Source organism: Panicum virgatum, chromosome 4K, assembly GCF_016808335.1.
Source record: "Panicum virgatum strain AP13 chromosome 4K, P.virgatum_v5, whole genome shotgun sequence".
Lineage (NCBI taxonomy): Eukaryota > Viridiplantae > Streptophyta > Magnoliopsida > Poales > Poaceae > Panicum > Panicum virgatum.
In genome coordinates this window covers 4,238,510-4,257,432 of record NC_053139.1, presented here as the reverse complement: position 1 = coordinate 4,257,432, position 18,923 = coordinate 4,238,510, and the positions used below count along the sequence as shown (strand labels likewise).

The window sequence follows — 18,923 nt, the reverse complement described above, 5'->3', positions numbered from 1 at the left end:
GTGCAGGGCGGCAGTTTCGCGAGGAGGAAGAGGAACAGGAGTGAGACTGACGCGTGGGCCCGTGGAAGGATTAAGTGAAAACAGAACGGACGGGCCCGCCAACCCTAAGCACCGGAAGGTCCGATGGTGCAGAGAAAAGACCGTCGGTGTAATCACCGGGGTAAGTTTGACCAGATCTGAACGAGATTGAAACGTGGTCAGAAGGGCACCGGAAGATCCGCCACTGAGGCACCGGAACATCCGATGGGCGTCGGTGTATCTGCAGGAGTAAGGTCCAGAGGCTATGCAAGGCCCATTTACTCCACGCAGTAGCACCGGTTGAACCGATGCTGAAGCGTCGGTTCATCCGCCATACATCGGAAGCACCGGTGAGCCATCGGAGTAACGGCCGGAGGTTGTTCCAGAGGCGTTGCAGAAACCTAGCCACGAAGACTTAAGCACCGGTTGAACCGATGAGATGAAAAACACGGCGTCGGTTTAACCGGTGGTTAAAGAAATTTTCTGCTGAACTACAAACTCTACTTCTGATCCAAAAACTCAAAGCCAAAGCCATAAACACTCAGTTTTGGATCATTTTCGAGAGATAACCTCACCCCTCAAACACTCAAACTAAATGCTCGCAAGCTTTTATATTAACTTAGGCAAAATAAGAACCAAGCGAGGTTTAAACACAAAAACCAAATGTATGAGCCACTTTGCCTATGAACTTAGAGATTTAAACTTTAAGTTCGATAGGACGTGACTCAATAGGCATGAAAGCACAACATTGATCTTATCACTCTTGTGGAGATGATATATCATATTTAGCATGAATATCTTTCTCGAAGTGTGATTTGCTCCCTTGTGATGCTACTAACGTGATGCAATGCCAATGCAAAGCGTGAAATTAAACATGGATGCATTCTATATGACAAGCACATGCATTGCAAAATTTAAATCTATCTTGTCAAGTTTGAACCCTCGTCAAGCTTCTTCATGATGAACCATTCTTCATGCCATGAGCAAAACCAAGACCACCGGCTCATGCAAGACCTATGTTCATCACTATCTTGACAAGGTTAGACAAGCCCCTAGCACATGTACATATGAAATGCATCTATATGACAAGGCAATTATATGACGTTAGAAGCATCTAGAACATTAAGCTCACTCCTTAGCCTAACAAAAGTACTCTCGTCTAAAGGTTTTGTGAATATATCCGCCAATTGCTCCTCGGATCTCACACCTTGTAGAGATATATCTCCTTTGGCTTCGTGATCACGCAAGAAGTGATGGCGAATATCAATGTGCTTTGTGCGAGAGTGTTGAACCGGATTTTTGGCAATTTTTACGGCACTTTCATTATCACAAAGGAGCGGGATCCTATCTAGTTTCACACCAAAGTCCAAAAGGGTTTGCTTCATATATAGGATTTGGGCACAACATGCACCGGCCGCTATATATTCCGCTTCCGCGGTGGACAAAGCCACGAAATTTTGCTTCTTACTCGACCAAGAAACTAGAGAACGCCCAAGCAAGTGGCAACCCCCGGAGGTACTCTTGCGATCCACACGGCTTCCGGCAAAATCCGAATCCGAGTATCCCAAGAGATCTAAACTAGCGCCTTTGGGGTACCACAAGCCTATGCTAGGGGTGTGCTTGAGATACCGAAGGATCCTATTCACAGCCAAAAGGTGTGACTCATTTGGGTTAGCTTGAAAGCGGGCACACAAGCACACACTAAACATTATATCGGGCCTAGATGCGGTAAGGTAAAGCAAAGACCCTATCATTGAACGATAGAGGGATTGATCAACCGGTTTACCGTCCACATCCAAGTCGAGATGCCCATTGGTTGCCATGGGTGTCTTGATTGGCTTGCACTCATCCATCTTGAACTTCTTCAAGATATCTTTAGTATATTTTTCTTGATGGATGAATGTCCCTTCCTTCATTTGTTTGACTTGAAAACCAAGGAAGAAGGTTAATTCGCCAATCATGGACATCTCGAATTCCCTAGACATCATGGTAGCAAACTCATGGCTTAGTAAATCATTAGTTGAGCCAAAGATAATATTGTCAACATAAATTTGACAAATGAAAAGATCCCCGTTGACGTCTTTTGTGAACAACGTGGTGTCCACCCTCCCGATCTTGAAGCCTTGCATGATTAGGAAGTCACGAAGCCTCTCATACCAAGCCCTTGGAGCTTGTTTTAGCCCATAGAGTGCCTTGTGCAACCTATAAACATGGTTAGGATTCCTCGGATCTTCAAACCCGGGAGGTTGCTCAACATAAACAAGTTCGTTAATAACGCCATTTAAGAATGCACTTTTCACATCCATTTGATACAACTTAATGTTATGATGTGAAGAGTAAGCAAGAAGGATACGGATAGCTTCAAGTCTTGCGACCGGAGCAAAGGTTTCACCAAAATCCAAACCTTCGACTTGAGAAAACCCTTTTGCCACAAGTCTTGCTTTGTTGCGTATCACCACCCCATGTTCATCTTGCTTGTTTCGAAAGACCCACTTGGTGCCGATGATGTTCTTGTCTTTTGGAGGAGCTTCGAGGACCCAGACTTCATTGCGGGTGAAGTTGTTCAATTCTTCTTGCATGGCCATCACCCAATCCGAGTCCTCAAGTGCTTCCTCTATGCTAGTGGGTTCAATACAAGAAACAAACGAGTGATGTTCACAAAATGAAGCATGCTTAGAGCGAGTTCTTACTCCCTTTGAAGGACTACCAATGATTTGACCAATTGGATGATCCTTGGAGATGCGACCATGCTTCACTAGCGGTATTTGCTTGGATGCTTGTTGAGGTGGATCTTGTGTGACTTGTGCTTGTTGTGGAACACTTTGCTCTTCTTGTTCTTGGACTTGGGGTGTTGGTGTTGGCACATCTTCTTGAGGTAGTGGATCATCTTTTTCTTGATCCTCATCCATTTGGGGCGCCGTGGAGGTGCTTGGTGTAGATGAGGAAGGTCCTCCCCCTTGATCATTGCCTTCACGCACCTCTTCCGGCTTGATATCCCCAATGGACATATTTTTCAAAGCTTCATCAATCTCCTCATCACCTACATTTTCATAGCCAACAACCTCCTCTTGGGAGCCATTAGATTCATCAAACTCCACATCACATGTTTCTTCAACTAACCCGGAGGTTTGATTGAATACTCTATATGCTTTGGAGTTTGATGCATAACCAAGAAAGAAACCTTCATCACATCTACTTTCAAACTTACCGAGCCTTTTCTTCTTGTAGATGAAGCATTTGCAACCAAAGACTCGAAAGTATGATATATTTGGTTTCTTCCCGGTGATGAGCTCATATGGAGTTTTCTTGAGGAGTCGGTGAGGATACACTTGGTTGGATGCATGACACGCCGTGTTGATTGCTTCCGCCCAAAACTTCTCGGACGTGCCATAATCATCCAACATTGCTCTTGCTAGGGTGATGAGTGTCTTGTTCTTTCTTTCCACCACTCCATTTTGTTGAGGCGTGTAGGTGGCGGAAAACTCATGCTTGATGCCCTCTTCATCGCACCATTCTTCAATCTTCATGTTCTTGAACTCGGTGCCGTTGTCACTCCGGATCTTCACAATTGGGGAGTTGTACTCCCTTTGAGCTCTTCTTGCAAATGTCTTGAAGAGTTCCGGAGTTTCACCCTTATCGCCTAGAAACATAACCCAAGTGTAACGTGAAAAATCATCAACGATTACTAGGCAATAGAGGTTACCACCAATGCTCTTGTATGTAGTTGGACCAAAGAGATCCATGTGAAGTAGCTCGAGCGGCTTGGAGGTAGACAACATCGTCTTGATGGGATGATGTGTTGCAACTTGCTTCTCGGCTTGACATGCTTTACATAGCTTGTTCTTGTCAAAGGTGACGTCCTTCAAGCCGGTGATCATCCCTCTCTTGTGGGCTTTCTTGAGGTTGCTCATGCCAATATGAGCAATTCTTCTATGCCAAAGCCACCCAAGAGAAGACTTGGTGAAGAGGCATGTCATGGTGCTTGTTTGCTTTGAAGAAAAGTCCACTAAATAGATGTTGCCATGCCTAAACCCCGTGAATACCATTGACTTGTCTTCTTCAAGAGTTACTACAACACCATTCTTGTCAAAGGTACACGTTAGTCCAAGATCACATAATTGAGCAATAGAAATGAGATTAAAACTAAGTGCTTCTACAAACAAAACATTTGAAATAGATAAATCTTTAGAGATAGCTATTCTACCCAAACCTAAGACTTTCCCCCTTGAGTTATCACCATAGGTGACATGTTCATGATTGCCGGGGTCTTCAAGAGAGGTGAACATGCTATCATTGCCGGTCATGTGTTGAGAGCAACCGCTATCAAGTACCCAATGTTTTCCACCGGCTTTATAGTTCACCTACACACATGAGAATTCACTTTTGAGTTTTGGGAACCCAAACAAGCTTTGGGCCTTGCACATGTGTGACAAGAGCTTTTGGGACCCAAAGTTGCTTGGGAAGCTTCTTCTTTGACTCCTTAGTGAGTTTGCCAATGAATTTGGCCTTCACCTTGCCCTTCACTTTACTCAAGAGAAAATGGTTATTTTCAAACATTGAAGAGTAATTCTTGGGTAATTTAGGAAGATGACGTGATGGTAAAGTGCACTCCCTAGTGTGGTGCCCGGTGACTTGGCAATGTTGGCAATATGATCCAACTTCCTTGATGAAGCTAATCTTGATCTCCGGAGAAGGAGTAGTAGCTATGTTTGGCTCCGGAAACGAACCAAGACCTCTCTTGCCATAGTCACGGGCATTGTTGAAGAGAATCTCCTTGTGGATGTATTCTCCTCTTGAGAGCTTCTCCACACTACTCTTGAGGCTTGCAACTTGATCCATCAATTCCTTTTCCCTAGAAGGTGCAAGCTCGGGCAAAGCATTAGTAGCATTTGCATTAATGAGTAGGTCATCACATGAAGTAGAAACATTGACCTTCTCAATAGTTTCATGAGCAAAGTTCTCAAGACTTGGGTCAATTGCTTCATAGGCAAATTCAAGTTCTTGATACTTGTGAGCCAACTCCCTATGCTCTTGTTTAAGCTTTTTGTGGCTCTCTTCAACTTGCTTAGCAAGTACAAGTGACTCATTGTGCTTTTTGAGCAAGTCATTGTACTTGCCAAGCAAATCGGAGTGGGCAAGCTCTAACTTGGCACGAGTGCTCTCAAGAACCTTGACTTTGCCCTTTTCCCTCTTGATGACGGATGTATACTCATTAATGAGATTAGCAAATTCATTAGGGTCAAGCTCATCATCACTATCATTTTCACTCTCACATACCTTAGAGTTACCTTTGGCCATGAGGCACATTGGAGGTGGAGGTAGTGATTGTTCTTCATTTGTGAGGGCGATGGTGACTATGTCTTCTTCATCACTTGATTCTTCGCTTGATGAGACATCGGTCACCCACTCTTGCTTTTCCACCAAGAAGCTTCTCTTGGTGTTGCCCCTTTTCTTTGGGAAGAGCTTGGTCTTTTTGTCATGGCTCTTCTTCTTCTCAAGCTTCTTGTTCTTGTTTTTCTTCTCATCTTCTTCATCATCGCTTGAATCATGGCGATGTTTGCCTTTGTTATCCTTCTTTCTCTTGTCCGGCTTGGGGCAATCGGGAGAGATGTGTCCTTTTTCCCCACAATTGTAGCATGTTTTGTACTTGACATCTTCCCTATACCGGAACATCCTTCTTTTGGGGTCAAAGTTGTAACCCTTCTTTTTTATCTTGTCGCTCAAGCGTGTGAACTTTCTCATCATGAGAGCAAGTTCCCCATCTTCTTCATTATCGGATGAGCTTTCATGATGATCTTCTTCTTCATTGCTTGAGCTAGATTCTTGCTTGATCATCTTGAGCTTGCGGTGCTTGTTGGCCTTGGTTTTGAGAGCAATTGATTTGCTTGTTGTTGGCTCTTCTGTCATACCAAGGATACTCATTTCATGAGCGCGAATTTCGCCCACAAGCTCTCCCACTTCCATTGTATCAAGATTCTCCTTTTGAAGCATAGCATTGATAATGTTGTACTTGGGCTTCGGAAGGAGCATGAGAATCTTGCGGTTGATGGAGCCACTGTCAATTTTGGAAACTTCAAGAGCATTAATGTCCTTGACAATGACATTCAAGCGGGAATACATATCATTGCAATTTTCATGAGCAAGCATTTTAAAAGAATCATATTTTGCTCTAAACAAGTGATATTTTTGTTCACGGACTTTTGTGGAGCCTTCATGAATTTCAATTAGCTCTTTCCATATATCACTTGCTAAGTCCATGCCATTTACTCTAGCAAAGACTTCCTCACTAATGGCTTCGAAAATTGCATTTCTAGCCTTTGCATTCCATTTTAATTGCTCCGTGGTGGGAGTTCCGGTGAACCCGGTATTTGTTGCCAACCACACTTCGGGGGCAATCGCATCAAGGTATGCGGCCATACGAACTTTCCAATAGGCAAAGTTTTTGCCCTTGAAGTGAGGCGGCGAACCTCCCATCTTGGCCATAGCTCTAGGCGGTGAAGCCTAATGATCCAAATGAGCAACGAGGCTCTGATACCAATTGTAAGGATCGATGGACCAAGAGGGGGGGTGAATTGGGCCTTTTTCAAAATTCTAAAGCAATAAAACAACCTTAACCTATGCAAGGCTAGTAAGGCTCAATTCACCAACCGGCTAAACAAAGCAAACTACACAAGCTAACAAAGATATGAAACTAAGCAAAGGTAGAGCTAAGCTATGATCTCTAAGGTCAAGCACATGAAAGAAAGCATGAAAGTAAGTGCTTGAAAAGAAAGAGAGTGCAAGAGACAACCGGATTTTTCCCGTGGTGTCGATGTGTTGGCACACACCCCTAATCCACGTTGTGACACTCACTAAGAGTCTTGTCACCTCCCATGTCACCGAGACTTGGGCGCTCACTAAGAGTCTCCGTTCACCATCCCGGCGTGGTGGAGCTCAAGCCACGTACAATCTTCTTCTCCGGGCTCCCACAATCCTTGGCAAGCTCCGCGAGAAACACTTCGATCACCAAGATCGTCTAGGTGCTGCCAAACACCAAGAGTAACAAGTTTCTAAGCCTTCACTTGACCTACACTCAGTTGGCCCTAGCTCAAGCACACTTGCTACACTTGCAATGGATGAGTTCTTCAAGGTTGAAGCACAAACTAAGCACTAGATCTTCTCTCTTTTGCTCAAAGCTCTATTTCTTCTTCTCAAGGGTGGCCTCAGGTTTTCAAGGTGTCAAAAGGCAACTGAAATGAACCAGGGGGTACCCTTATATAGAGTGGAGGAGGTCACATAGCCGTTGGAGGTTTTCTGCAGAAAAACCGTGACCACCGGAAGAACCGACGGTATAGAAAATATGGGCATCGGTTCAACCGGTCTCTCTGTGTCAAAGAAGTAGCCGTTGGAGTTCTGACACAGTATCCACGCTTGCGTCATTGCACCGGTGCATGCTCCGTAGGTGCATCGGTTCAACCGGTGCTGAAGAGGTTCGCTGATCAACTCAAACAAGCGTTCTGGAACAAAGTACATCCAATGCACCGGTGCTTTGTTTCTGAACCATCGGTTCAACCGGTGCTGAAGAGATGTTGAAGTCCACCAAAACATGCTCTCTGGAACAAAGGACTTTCATTGCACCGGTGCTTTGATTTCGGAGCGTCGGTTCAACCGGTGCTGAAGAGAGGTTGGAATCCATCAAAACATGCTCTCTGGAACAAAGGACTTTCATTGCACCGGTGCTTATGTTCTTGACCATCGGTTCAACCGGTGCTTTACTTGATATCTGCCTTCATCCAGAGAAGATGGACCGACAGGGCATCGGTCCTTCCGCCATGCATCGGATGCTCCGATGCTTGTGCACCGGTTCAACCGGTGCTACTGATTTTCTTTGTTTTCGGCTGTTTTGACTTGGATTCGAATGTGACTTTGATTGTTTCTTCTTCCAAGAGTTGTGTTGACTTCTATTGACCATCTTTTGCTGTTTTTGAGTGAGTGTGTAATATGTCTAGGGCCAACTCAAGTTTGATCAAGCTACTAACTCATGAACCCCTCTTAATAGTGCGATCACTACAAAACTATAAAACCTATACTAACCTAAGTGTCCTTCTCAACCTTGTGACACTTAGGACTAGAAAGATCCTTAGCCTTGACAAATATAAGTTAAAAGCCGAGATCGCCTTTTTGAATGACCGAAATTGAGGGGCCTCTTTTGACATACGACCAAATGAGCGATAATGATCTATTAAGCTGCACAAACTCATTAGTCACAATAATGGTTGTCATTAATCACCGAAACATACCTTGAGGGCCTAGATGCTTACAACATGTTTAAATCTTCGAGATTTTGATCATATCACTAAATAATAAATCCAGCCTTGCATTTGGCATTTAGGGGATAATTCAATTGCCAAAAACCACCATTATTCTTATACCTTCTATGGTATCTAGAGGATATCAACACTTCGTCTCTAGCTTTACAATATACACTTTCTGAGTGTTTGTATGACACCTTCATGGTGTTCAGAATTTCCTCATTTTCTTTCTCTCGGGTCTATATTCACTTCAGGAATGAATGGTGCTTATTCAAGAATTGACTGGTAAATCCTTCATAGATTAATTCCTTCAAAGATGTACTTTCAATATTAGTGAATTAATAATTCTCTTCAATGATATACATTCTCTACTTCATGAGAGATTACTATGTGATATACACAATGATACAGCGTTATTTACTATAAAGTCATTCGGTGACTATATTCCTTCTAGGACATGCTCTTCTTGAGACTTGAATATTCATTCAGGAATATATACATTAGACTTTAATACTTAAGTATGAGTTTTTATTTCCATATGTTGCGATTTATATTCTTCTGTAACTATATGGATCTTCATAATCCATTTATTAACTGCATATTTCATATTCATTCATTTCATTTGCCAGAGATATAGCAGAACATTTATTTCTTCTAAGTAGGAGATTCAACCTCAATTGCTTTCTTCATTGACCCGATATAATCGCTACAGGCGACTTTGCCATGGACTTTGTTTTCCGGATCCGGGTTCTCATAAGAGAAACATTTGCAATTATAGAGGTAGCGTTGTTGACAACTATTATTTTCTCCCATTATTCTCACAATGTGAGATTATTCTATCTCTGCCATTTCCCAAACAAGAGATGTTTTATTGTTCTGCATACCCAACACTAATGATGTGCGCGCTTAGTGTGTTGGATTCCATCTTCATGATGACCCTCTTCATGAGGTTCTTAACTTTCTTCATGAGGTGTTCTCTTCATGAGAATGGAGGAGTTTCATTTTATTTCTACTTAACAAGTATACAATAAACTAGAACCCACAGGCGTCCCTGTAGATTCTAAGTTGATAGTATATAACATTCAGTTTACTACTAGTAAAACATAACTTCTGGTTTATAACTTCAAGTTACTCCTCTTATTTTAAAAATATCTGGCATATGCTCTGCTTCATGCTTCACAAGAGCATTAGTCAAACTATTTTATGACTTAGTGCGTGATACTATTCCTGCTTCAAGCTTCAAGGAATATTTTTTCTTAAGATCATTTTCCTTCTATGAAAATAATATTTGGCATTCAAAATAGGCTTTCTCTCCCCCTAATGCCAATATTAGATCTTTAATAGCATACTTCAAAAAATATCCCCTAACATGGGCTTCAAATTCATATATCTCCAACTACAAGTGGAGGCCCATTCATGTATGCTATGATTAAATTTTATGGGAAATATTCACGCACATATTTAAACATGGGGTTTATTATTCACTAAATGCAGTGAGCTAGAATACATAAAGTGCACTTAAGAATGTTCAGCATTCCTTCCGACAAAATTCAGGGATGTTCTCCCCCTGATTCGCACATATCATAGTGTACAAAACTATTTCATTGTCTAGCTTCTTTATTATTTAGCCAAAAATGATCCAAGTACTCATACATAAAAAAATGGACCATATAATTCAAAAGTATAGAGTACGCAACATTCAAATTCACATGGAATTTCTTCTAGAATTTTCTAACTTCCATTAATGCAAAATTTCCATAATGCCTTATCTTCATGAATTCCAAATCATCTAAATGTGTTATCCATCATCTTAATTCCACAATTATTCATCCCATCAAATGGGTTAGTATCCATTGAGCATAGGCTGCTTGTCCCTAGACCAATCTATTGCTTATGCATACGATGCATCAAAAGCAAATCTTTCCTTAGCTCAAGGGGAACCATATAGACATAGCATGCTAGCTAGCCAATTTAATTATGAGGGAAGCGCATAAGTAGCTACTAGCTACAACAATAGCTGCTATGCTAATATTCATGCAAGAATGAGGATAGTTACAGATCAATGAGAGATCAAATAGCCATACACATGCAAGTGTAATGTGGAATGTTGGTATTCAGTTCAATATAATAGATAACAATAAAATGCAAAGCTACAAGCTTTACTTGCTTAAAGATTGATTTAGGAAGGCTATGCCTATTATATATTACCCATATTTTCTCGCGCTTTTACCTAAATTCCTCCCCCTTTTCATGCCATAATTACTTCATGTAGTAATTTGCTTCATGCAACATCTATGAATAATCACTTCTAATGCTTCATACGCTTCTAGTATTCATTGATTATGGCATAAAAATTACATATCCAATGTACTATTCAGTGTACAACAATAGACTCAGGGTAGAATATAACTTCTAGTTATCGGGCTAAAATATTAAATATTTAAGATTATACAATTTCATGGCTAAAGTGATCCTTCCAAGATCAGTTAATATGCCAGTATAATCCAATTGTTTGTGCTAAAATTCAGTTTCTCTTCTACCTACATGGTAGTAATGCACAAATAACTATAACCTTCATGGTTAATTAAGGCTTCTTTGTGGATAAAAATAATGCTAAACTTATTTAGATAGGCAAAAATAAGCAATTGTTTATATGTGAAACATATAAAACTAATTTATTCCATGAGAATTTCACACATATTACTTCAAGTAAACATTGCAACTAAGAAGTCTTCAAGCTAACAAAGTAAGCATTAACTCTTCTACGTGTTAAAAACTCGTTGTCCGCGGTTAGTATCTCCCCCTCTTCGTCTCTCATGATCACACAGTATATGAAAATAGTAGAACAAGTAGACACAAGATAGGGAGACTATTCTTTATTCTTTTGAATATTCGTTGATATAACATAGAGCTCCCACATATATATAGTCCTGTCAAGGTCTAAGAGTTTCGGTAAAAGCCCACATACAAATGGATTAGGATTAGGATTAGGATTGCTCCTTCTCCTTTCCTTCTAGGATAGAGTCCATAAGTTTTACAACATCTCTGACCTGTTGCGTGAATAAAGCTATGGGATCAGCCCTGTTAAAAGAAAAACAGCCGGTGTATTTTTTTTCTCTGCTAATCCGTTGTGCATTTGGTTCCCAAAAAATATCGCCTGCCAAATTCAGGCGCGCCGGGTGCCAAATCGACAGGCTCGCCGGCCCGGCGCTCGACGCAGCAGCGGCGGTCGGTCGCGTTCGCGCAGCCGCGATTCAAGCAGCGGAACCGCGGCCCGTGCGGAGCCAAGCCGAGCCGCCCTCCGCGGCGGCGCGCCGAGATGAGCCTCTCCCACCGCCTCCCGCCGGGGGCGCCGGCGGTGGACCCCTACTACGTGTACGCGCCGCGCCCGGACCCGCACCGGCACGGCGTCCTCACGCTCTTCGTCGCCGGCCTCCCCGACGACGTGAAGCCCCGCGAGATCCACAACCTCTTCTCGCACCGCCCCGGCTTCGACCACTGCCTCCTCGAGTATACCGGCCGCGGCAACCAGGTCCGTCCCCCCTCAGCCTCTCGCTCGAGCCTCGGTACCCGCCCCGTCCTCCTCCGCGGGACGCCATGCTAAACCCTCCATCCGGGTGCCTCCTCTGTGAGCCTGTCAGCTCATCTAAGATTCACTGTAGTCGAGGGCAGTAGGGCACAGTCCCGATTGATATAGCAAAGGAGAAGATGGATTGCTTCAGATGGATGTGCCCGTCGACGCAATGATGCTGTTTACTGAAATTCTGGTTCTTATGCTGCAGGCGGTTGCTTTTGTGACGTTCTTCACTCATGAGGCGGCCCTGTCGGCAATGACTTCTTTAAATGTGAGTTAAACTACCGAGCTCAGCTTTTGCTGTATCTGTTCAATAATTAGCATTCTCGCAACCATGAAGTTGGTTTCCTTCAACCTTCTTATTGATGCAAGGACTAGGGAGACAAACAATCAAGTTCCTTCTGTATTCTTTCTGTATCTGCTCATAGCGTGCCCCATGACGCTGGTGCGGAAAAATAACTGAATACTCTACGAAACCAGGCCTGACCATATTATCTAGTTCCCTGTTCATTGTTCTTCATCATGTGATCCAAACTGAGTAGAAATTTTAAGAATAAAGTGTATGAAGCTGAATCATTAACAATTAGATAAGATTTTAGAAGTGAGGCTTTATTGGACACTTCGTGAGCTATAGCTCATATCACTAACTCACTAGAACTAGGTAGCCTTAACATTCATCCTGCCACAGATGCAAATTATGAAACGTTACAGTTACAAGGTCACAGGAACTCAGAAGCTTATGTTGTTTTATCATATGTCACTTCAAGCTTACTAATGAGTTATTTTGTCTTAATGTTGTGTAGTTGCTAGCACCTTCAATTTAACCGCTGTGTCACTCACTATTTAAACCCACATCTTTTGTAACGATGTCTGTAGACTGTAGTCAGGTAGCTTGTAAAATTAAAATGTGCCTAACTTGTGTCCATCAGTAGATCTGGAATACTGGAATATGTTCAGAACCATATCTGGATAGTTCTTTGGCCTATTATCAGTAAGAAAGTCAACAAAAATTCTATGAGAAAACATTGCTCTGGTTACACAGAGCTATAAACCTACTTGGACTTTCAGAATTGCTACATAAACGAACATCCATACTTGTCAAACATAACCAACTTGTAGACTTTAACTTCCGGTATGTAAAAAGTGTACGTTTAACTTATGCTGTAGTTGAAAGAAATTAGCGTACAAATTCATAAGTATTTACTTTGTACTCCCTCCGTCTCAAAATACTAGTCATCCTGGGATTCAAAATTTGTCCCAAAAAGCAAGTCACCCTACCCTATTTAGAAAGTGCATGTGCATGCAATAATCAATTAGTGCCAAATATGGATAATATATAGGGGCAAACATGGTCATTTTACCTTCTTGTTGATTTGTTTTAGAATTCCTAGGATGACTAGTTTTATGGGACGGAGGGAGTAGCTTGCAACTGTCACTTTTCTAATATTTTGATCCATTTCAGGGAACAATTTTTGATCCAGATACTGGTGACCGTTTGCACATTGAGCTAGCTAAATCAACTTCACGCAGACCTCGTGGAGGTGTCTTATACGCCATTTCAAATTTTCACAATATTATTATTTCCTGCCTGCCTGGATAGTTATTTATGTTAACATGTCACTCTATTAGTTCTTGTATTTAATGTTAACATGCCATTACATCAATTCTAATCAGTTGATTGCAATATTTTTATTAGGTGGTGATGTCTACCGAATTATTGACAAACGAGCTAACAAAACAGAAGGAAATGCTGATCATGAGAACTTTGGTGATGAAGGTGGTGAAGAAGCATGGGAAGAGGATGAGGATGATGGTCATGATGATAATGGTCAGCATTATTACTTGATATCTTTATAAATCACTTATTATTTTTGTTAATGAGCTTACATGAGATGTTTATGCGGTGCAAGCCCTTAATTCAGTGGTGACTGGCGACATTCTAATTTTGTTAGTAGGGCATGGACAAATTCAAACCCCAATTGTATTTACCTTTTTCTTTCTCATTACAATATCAGGTTGGTGATGGCTTTGTTGAGACCTCTTAAATCGTTTTTATTATTTGAAAAGTTCATAACTAAAAGGATTGAATAAGGATTGGAATATCACCAAATTATTGGGTGTCAGCTTTCTCACTCATTTAATAAAACAATGCAGTCTAGGATTTCTGAAGGCACTATAACTACAACATAAATCTCACCTGCACATTTTTGTTGGCACCAAACGTCTAGGTGATGGAGGATCAGATGAGCCATCAGGCACAGAAAATGAAAATTCCAGTGATAAGAATGAATTGCCTGCGGATAAGAGGTTGGCATGTGCTTCACATCACACGTAGTTGGAGATGATGTACTTTCTTTATATTTCATCTTAATAACACACCAAAGCTGCTTCTCTTATGTTATCAACTTACAATCGATCTTTTAGTGGTGTATCTCTAATGTTCCATTTATGGGCAGTGATCAACCAGCGCACAAGCAGCAGAATGGGTCTCCCTCAAATGTGAGTTTATTGTTATGGTTTCACTTCACATATTTATACCTACCATCATAGTTGTATACTAAAGCATACTGCTACAGACCTGTGGAACATTGCAACTTGCAAGTAGTTGTAAATTTGTCATTAAATTGGAACTTGAACAGCATGCATTTGTGCCTGTAGGAGCTATTTAATTTTACTAACACCTAGGGAATGCTTGCCAAACTGTTCTTAAAATGCGGATATATGCATATCTTGTTTGAAGAATCATCTGGTATTTTGACTTATCCAACCTAACTAGTGGGTGGATTTGGATTTGTGTGAACTGACTTATTCTTGTTTTTCTTTAGTTAAAGCTTGCTTGACATGGTTAAAGCTTGAGATAATATGGCATGGTTGGTGCAGGATGGACGAGACAAGTCTTCAAGTGATATACCACCTTGTTCTACACTCTTTATTGCAAATTTGGGACGTACATGCACAGAGGACGAACTGAAGGAAGTTTTATCCAAGTATGATTCGCAAATTCTTATTTTACTTTTTTTTGGATGATATGGATCCATAGCAAAGATATTGACTATCATTGTTCTACATTGCCAGGGAACCTGGTTTTCATGTCCTTAAGATGCGTCGCCGTAGTGGAATGCCTGTAGCTTTTGCTGATTTTACGGTATGCCTACCTATACTGTTATTGTTTTAAGCTAGCGAGCTACTTCTGTTTTATGCTGCAAAAAATAAAAATTAAGTATATATCCACATTATTTTTCCTTGGTCAGTTACTCATTTAATGAAGTTTCTGAAGATTACTTGGTAAGTTAGTAGGTGAATGCAGAATGCTGCTTCAGTTGGCATAGTAGATAAATAAGGACCATACTGTTTTAAGGCTATAAGTAACACAATTCTTTTCTGTAGAGTGACACCTCATTATTTTCCATAGATTAATATTAATATTAATATTAATATTAATATTATTATTATTATTATTATTATTATTATTATTATTTACCAAGAGCCTGAGACAAGCACTTGCAATATGCAGGATATTGAATCATCTACAGCTGCTATGAATAGCCTCCAAGGCACTGTACTGGCTTCTTCTGATAATGACGGATTGCACATTGAGTATCCTCAATACAATGCTTGCTTTTATTGCACTATTTCTGTTTCTCACCTATATATTCATGTCAATACCCATAAGAAATCTTGCGGTACAAGACCATTCTCTTTTCTGGTTTCAGATTTCAGTAGGTTTCGCATGGTTTGCATCTTCGTATTGTTCACTTCTGAGTTTTGAAGACCTTCTGTTGGCTTCCTCGTTTATTTCATTTGCCATGATTGCCGTGAAATGCTAACCAGTTGCTCGGTCCTCACGTCAAATAGTAATGTCATTGCTTGCTCGAGAGCCAAGCTGTCGATGTGGTTGGAGTTGCTGTTACCATTTATATCCTATGGTTGAAAATAAATCCTTGTCATAGGCTCATAGCGTGCAATTTGCTTCATCGATTGGAAATCAGATGCCATTTTATGTCCTTGTCTTCTTTAACTCTAGCCTACAGGTACGCGAGGTCAAAGATGAGGAAAAGCTAAGCTAGTTGGATGTTGATGGACTGCAAGGTTTTGCGTGTGATCTCCGCTCATCCTGAGGGTATCAGTAGTAGGCAGAGGCATCCCTGCACATGTAAGCTGCATGTCGCTGTAGCGTTCGGATTTTGCTTTTATTTATCAAAGCTTGAGAACCGAGAGCGGTGCCGATTGTCTTGTGCCAGAATAGCCGGGTCATTTTAGAATTGTTGAAGGAACTTCCCTGTTTGGAAACTCAGATCAGGCACGATCTGTACTGCACGTCTGCACCAGGACAGATTTCACATGACTCATGTTTTGGATCGAAAAAAAAGGTGATTTGAGCTGGGATCAGAGCTCTGCCTCGGGGGGCAAAAAAACAGCGTTGCGTGATCTTGGTAGAGGACGGTTGCTGACCAACTCCGGTTCCGTCCTGACTATGTTTCCGTTTTCGTCCGGCGGTATTGTTGAATGGTGTATAGTCGCACTCACACAGGCACACCAGTACGGCAGTACGCGGACGCGGCCGGCTCTTCTTATGAGGGTCCTTTTCCATCCTTTAGAGGTCGGCAGCCTGCATTTAGCTGAAACGTGGCCAACTCCTGCTGTTGCACTGTTCTGCTGTGGAGTAGTCTCTCGTGCCAATGGAATAGTGAAGGTTCAACGACCACTCTACCTTTTCGAAATACTAGTTCTGTAATTAAATGGGAAACTGAAGATTTACTTCTTAATTCACTGAACCTATGAAGAAAGTACTCGGATCCATCTCCTTGTTCTTTTTAATACTGTGTGTGTTTGTTTTTTGAACTTAAAACTGTGTTTGTTTTTGGTGTCTAGTGTCTACTGTCACCTTTAGGAGCTGCTCCATGACCCATCTCGGTGTGCCGCCGTGTCCCCATTCTCGTCTACTCGTACACTCTACGTACACCCGTGCACGGATGGGGCTCTCCATTCTCAGCCACGATCGGCCGCCTCCCGACGTGGTCCCCGCTCTGCCAAGCTGCCAAGTGCGAAACGCTCCTCCCCGTCAAGGCTGCTTCTTCAAGTGCTTGCCTTCCAAACATTTCTTCCCGTGCCGTGGCCACGCTTCGTGCTGCTGCCTCGTGAGTCGTGAGCGTGTCTCCACCGCCAGCCGCGCCATTCCCCCTGCCTGGCTCCGACACGGCGACACCCCGGCCCTCCACGCGCGCGCCCGACGGAACGGAATGCCGGCGGAGCGCGTCGACGTCGCGGTCCTCTCGAGGACGCTGGTGCGGGCGTCCGACCCGCCGCGGGGCTTCCCCGCGGTCCTCCCGGTCTCCAACCTCGACCTCATCCTCGGCTCCTTCCACATCTACCTCGTGTCCGTCTACCCCGCCCCGGCCGCGGGCTTCCCCGCCGTGGCCGCGGCCGCGCGCGCCGCCCTGCCGGCCTTCCTCTCCCGCTTCTTCCCCTTCGCCGGCCGCGTCGTGGCCGACGCCTCCACCGGCGTGCCCGCGATCGCCTGCGACAACGCCGGCGCGGAGCTCGTGGTGGCGGAGGCCGCGGCGCGGCTGGCGGACGTCGACTTCACCGACGCCGGCCGCTCGCTCGCCCGCCTCGCCGTGCCGTTCCAGCGCGGCCTCGCGCTGTCGCTGCAGCTCGTCCGGTTCGCCTGCGGCGGGTTCGCGCTCTCGTGGGGCACCGACCACCTGCTCGCCGACGGCCACGGCATCACGGCGCTGCCCAACGCGTGGGCGGAGCTGCTCCGCACCGGCGGCCTCTCGTGGGAGCCGCACCACGAGCGGGCGTCCCTCTTCCGCCCGCGCTCGCCGCCGCGGTTCAGCCCGTCGCTGGACGCCGAGTTCACGCGGTACGCGCCGGCGCGCCTCCCCAACGCGCTCCTCGCGGCCGCCCTCGTGCGCCGCAACTACGTGGTCGCCGCCGCGGACGTCGCCCGCCTCCGCGCCGCGGCCAGCACCCCGGCCCGCCGCGCCACCCGGCTCGAGGCCCTGTCCGCGCACGTCTGGAAGCTGCTCGCCGCGGCCGCGCGCGGCTCCGACGAGCGCTGCTGCCGCATGGCGTGGCTCGTCGACGGCCGGCCCCGCCTCGACCCCTCCAGATTCGACGCCGGCACCGTGCGCCGGTACCTCGGCAACGTGATCACGTACGCGTCGCGGGAGGCGGCCGTGGACGCCGTGTCGTCGTCCCCGCTGCCCGAGGTGGCGGCGATGGCGGGCGCGGCCATCGCGGGGGTGTTCCGGTCGGAGCGGTTCGAGGAGCTGGTGGACTGGATGGAGGCGCGCAAGGGGGTGTTCCGGGAGGGCGGCAAGTGGACGGAGGCGGTGGGCGTGGGCACGGGGAGCCCCGCGCTGGTGGTCTCGGCGTTCGTGGCGTTCCGCGTGGAGGGGGACTTCGGGTTCGGGCGCCCGCGGCTGGTGATGCCGTGGGTGCGCCCGGGGCGGCTGGGCTCGGCGGCCATGACGGTGGCGCGGAGCCCGCGGGAGGACGGGTCCTGGGTGATCACCGCCAGGCTGTGGCCGCGCTTGGCCGACGCCGTGGACGCGGACCCGGAGGCCGTGCTCAAGCCGGCCACGGCCGCGGCGCTCGGGTTCGCCGCGCTCGAGCCGGCAGACGTGGCGCCGCACGCGAGCCGCTTGTGAGGGACGAGCCTACTACCCGTGGCCCTCAGTGCAAGTGCAGGGCGGCTGGGAGCTGTGGCGCCGACACGCTGTACAGTGGCAATTCTTAAGTCTTCTTGTCCGTGCCATCTCAAGACAAAATATTTTGGACCGTGGTGTTCAATTACTTTTCCCCCGTGCCGGTCCTTGCGACAAGTTTTCAGTCGTGACCGAACAAGTAGCTGTCCGACTATCCAGACCTTTTGCAGAAGTGTATCTTTGCAAGTGAAGGGGTGATGTCAGGAGATTATTCTGTAATTACCTTTTTCTACATTTGAATTATTCCAGTCCATCGATGTGGTAGACGGGAAGAACTTCATTTTTATCGGACGTACTAGTAGAGGATAGCGACTTCTTCGTTGGACA

The 18,923-nt window shown here is 44.8% G+C and overlaps 2 protein-coding genes across 2 annotated transcripts; both read left to right on the top strand.

The window, feature by feature from the left end:
* Window positions 1-11,406: 11,406 nt before the first annotated feature.
* Window positions 11,407-16,298, top strand: LOC120702641. Its single transcript, XM_039986505.1, has 10 exons — window positions 11,407-11,841; window positions 12,092-12,154; window positions 13,346-13,424; window positions 13,580-13,711; window positions 14,112-14,190; window positions 14,340-14,382; window positions 14,764-14,870; window positions 14,959-15,028; window positions 15,398-15,480; window positions 15,915-16,298. The coding sequence occupies exons 1-10, from the start codon at window positions 11,629-11,631 to the stop codon at window positions 15,943-15,945; spliced, it is 900 nt and encodes a 299-aa protein (XP_039842439.1). The 5' UTR covers window positions 11,407-11,628; the 3' UTR covers window positions 15,946-16,298.
* Window positions 16,299-16,838: 540 nt separating this feature from the next.
* On the top strand, window positions 16,839-18,923 carry LOC120702640 (coniferyl alcohol acyltransferase-like). The gene has a single exon (XM_039986504.1). The coding sequence runs from the start codon at window positions 16,857-16,859 to the stop codon at window positions 18,537-18,539; it is 1,683 nt and encodes a 560-aa protein (XP_039842438.1). The 5' UTR covers window positions 16,839-16,856; the 3' UTR covers window positions 18,540-18,923.

Excerpts from the sequence above, each read along its gene's own strand:
- LOC120702641 (XM_039986505.1), top strand. The coding sequence starts at position 11,629 with ATGAGCCTCTCCCACCGCCTCCCGCCGGGGGCGCCGGCGGTGGACCCC. Across the intron at positions 13,712-14,111 it reads TGATGGTCATGATGATAATG|GTGATGGAGGATCAGATGAG; the intron begins GTCAGCATTATT and ends CCAAACGTCTAG. Across the intron at positions 15,481-15,914 it reads AATGACGGATTGCACATTGA|GTACGCGAGGTCAAAGATGA; the intron begins GTATCCTCAATA and ends TCTAGCCTACAG.
- LOC120702640 (XM_039986504.1), top strand. The coding sequence starts at position 16,857 with ATGGGGCTCTCCATTCTCAGCCACGATCGGCCGCCTCCCGACGTGGTC.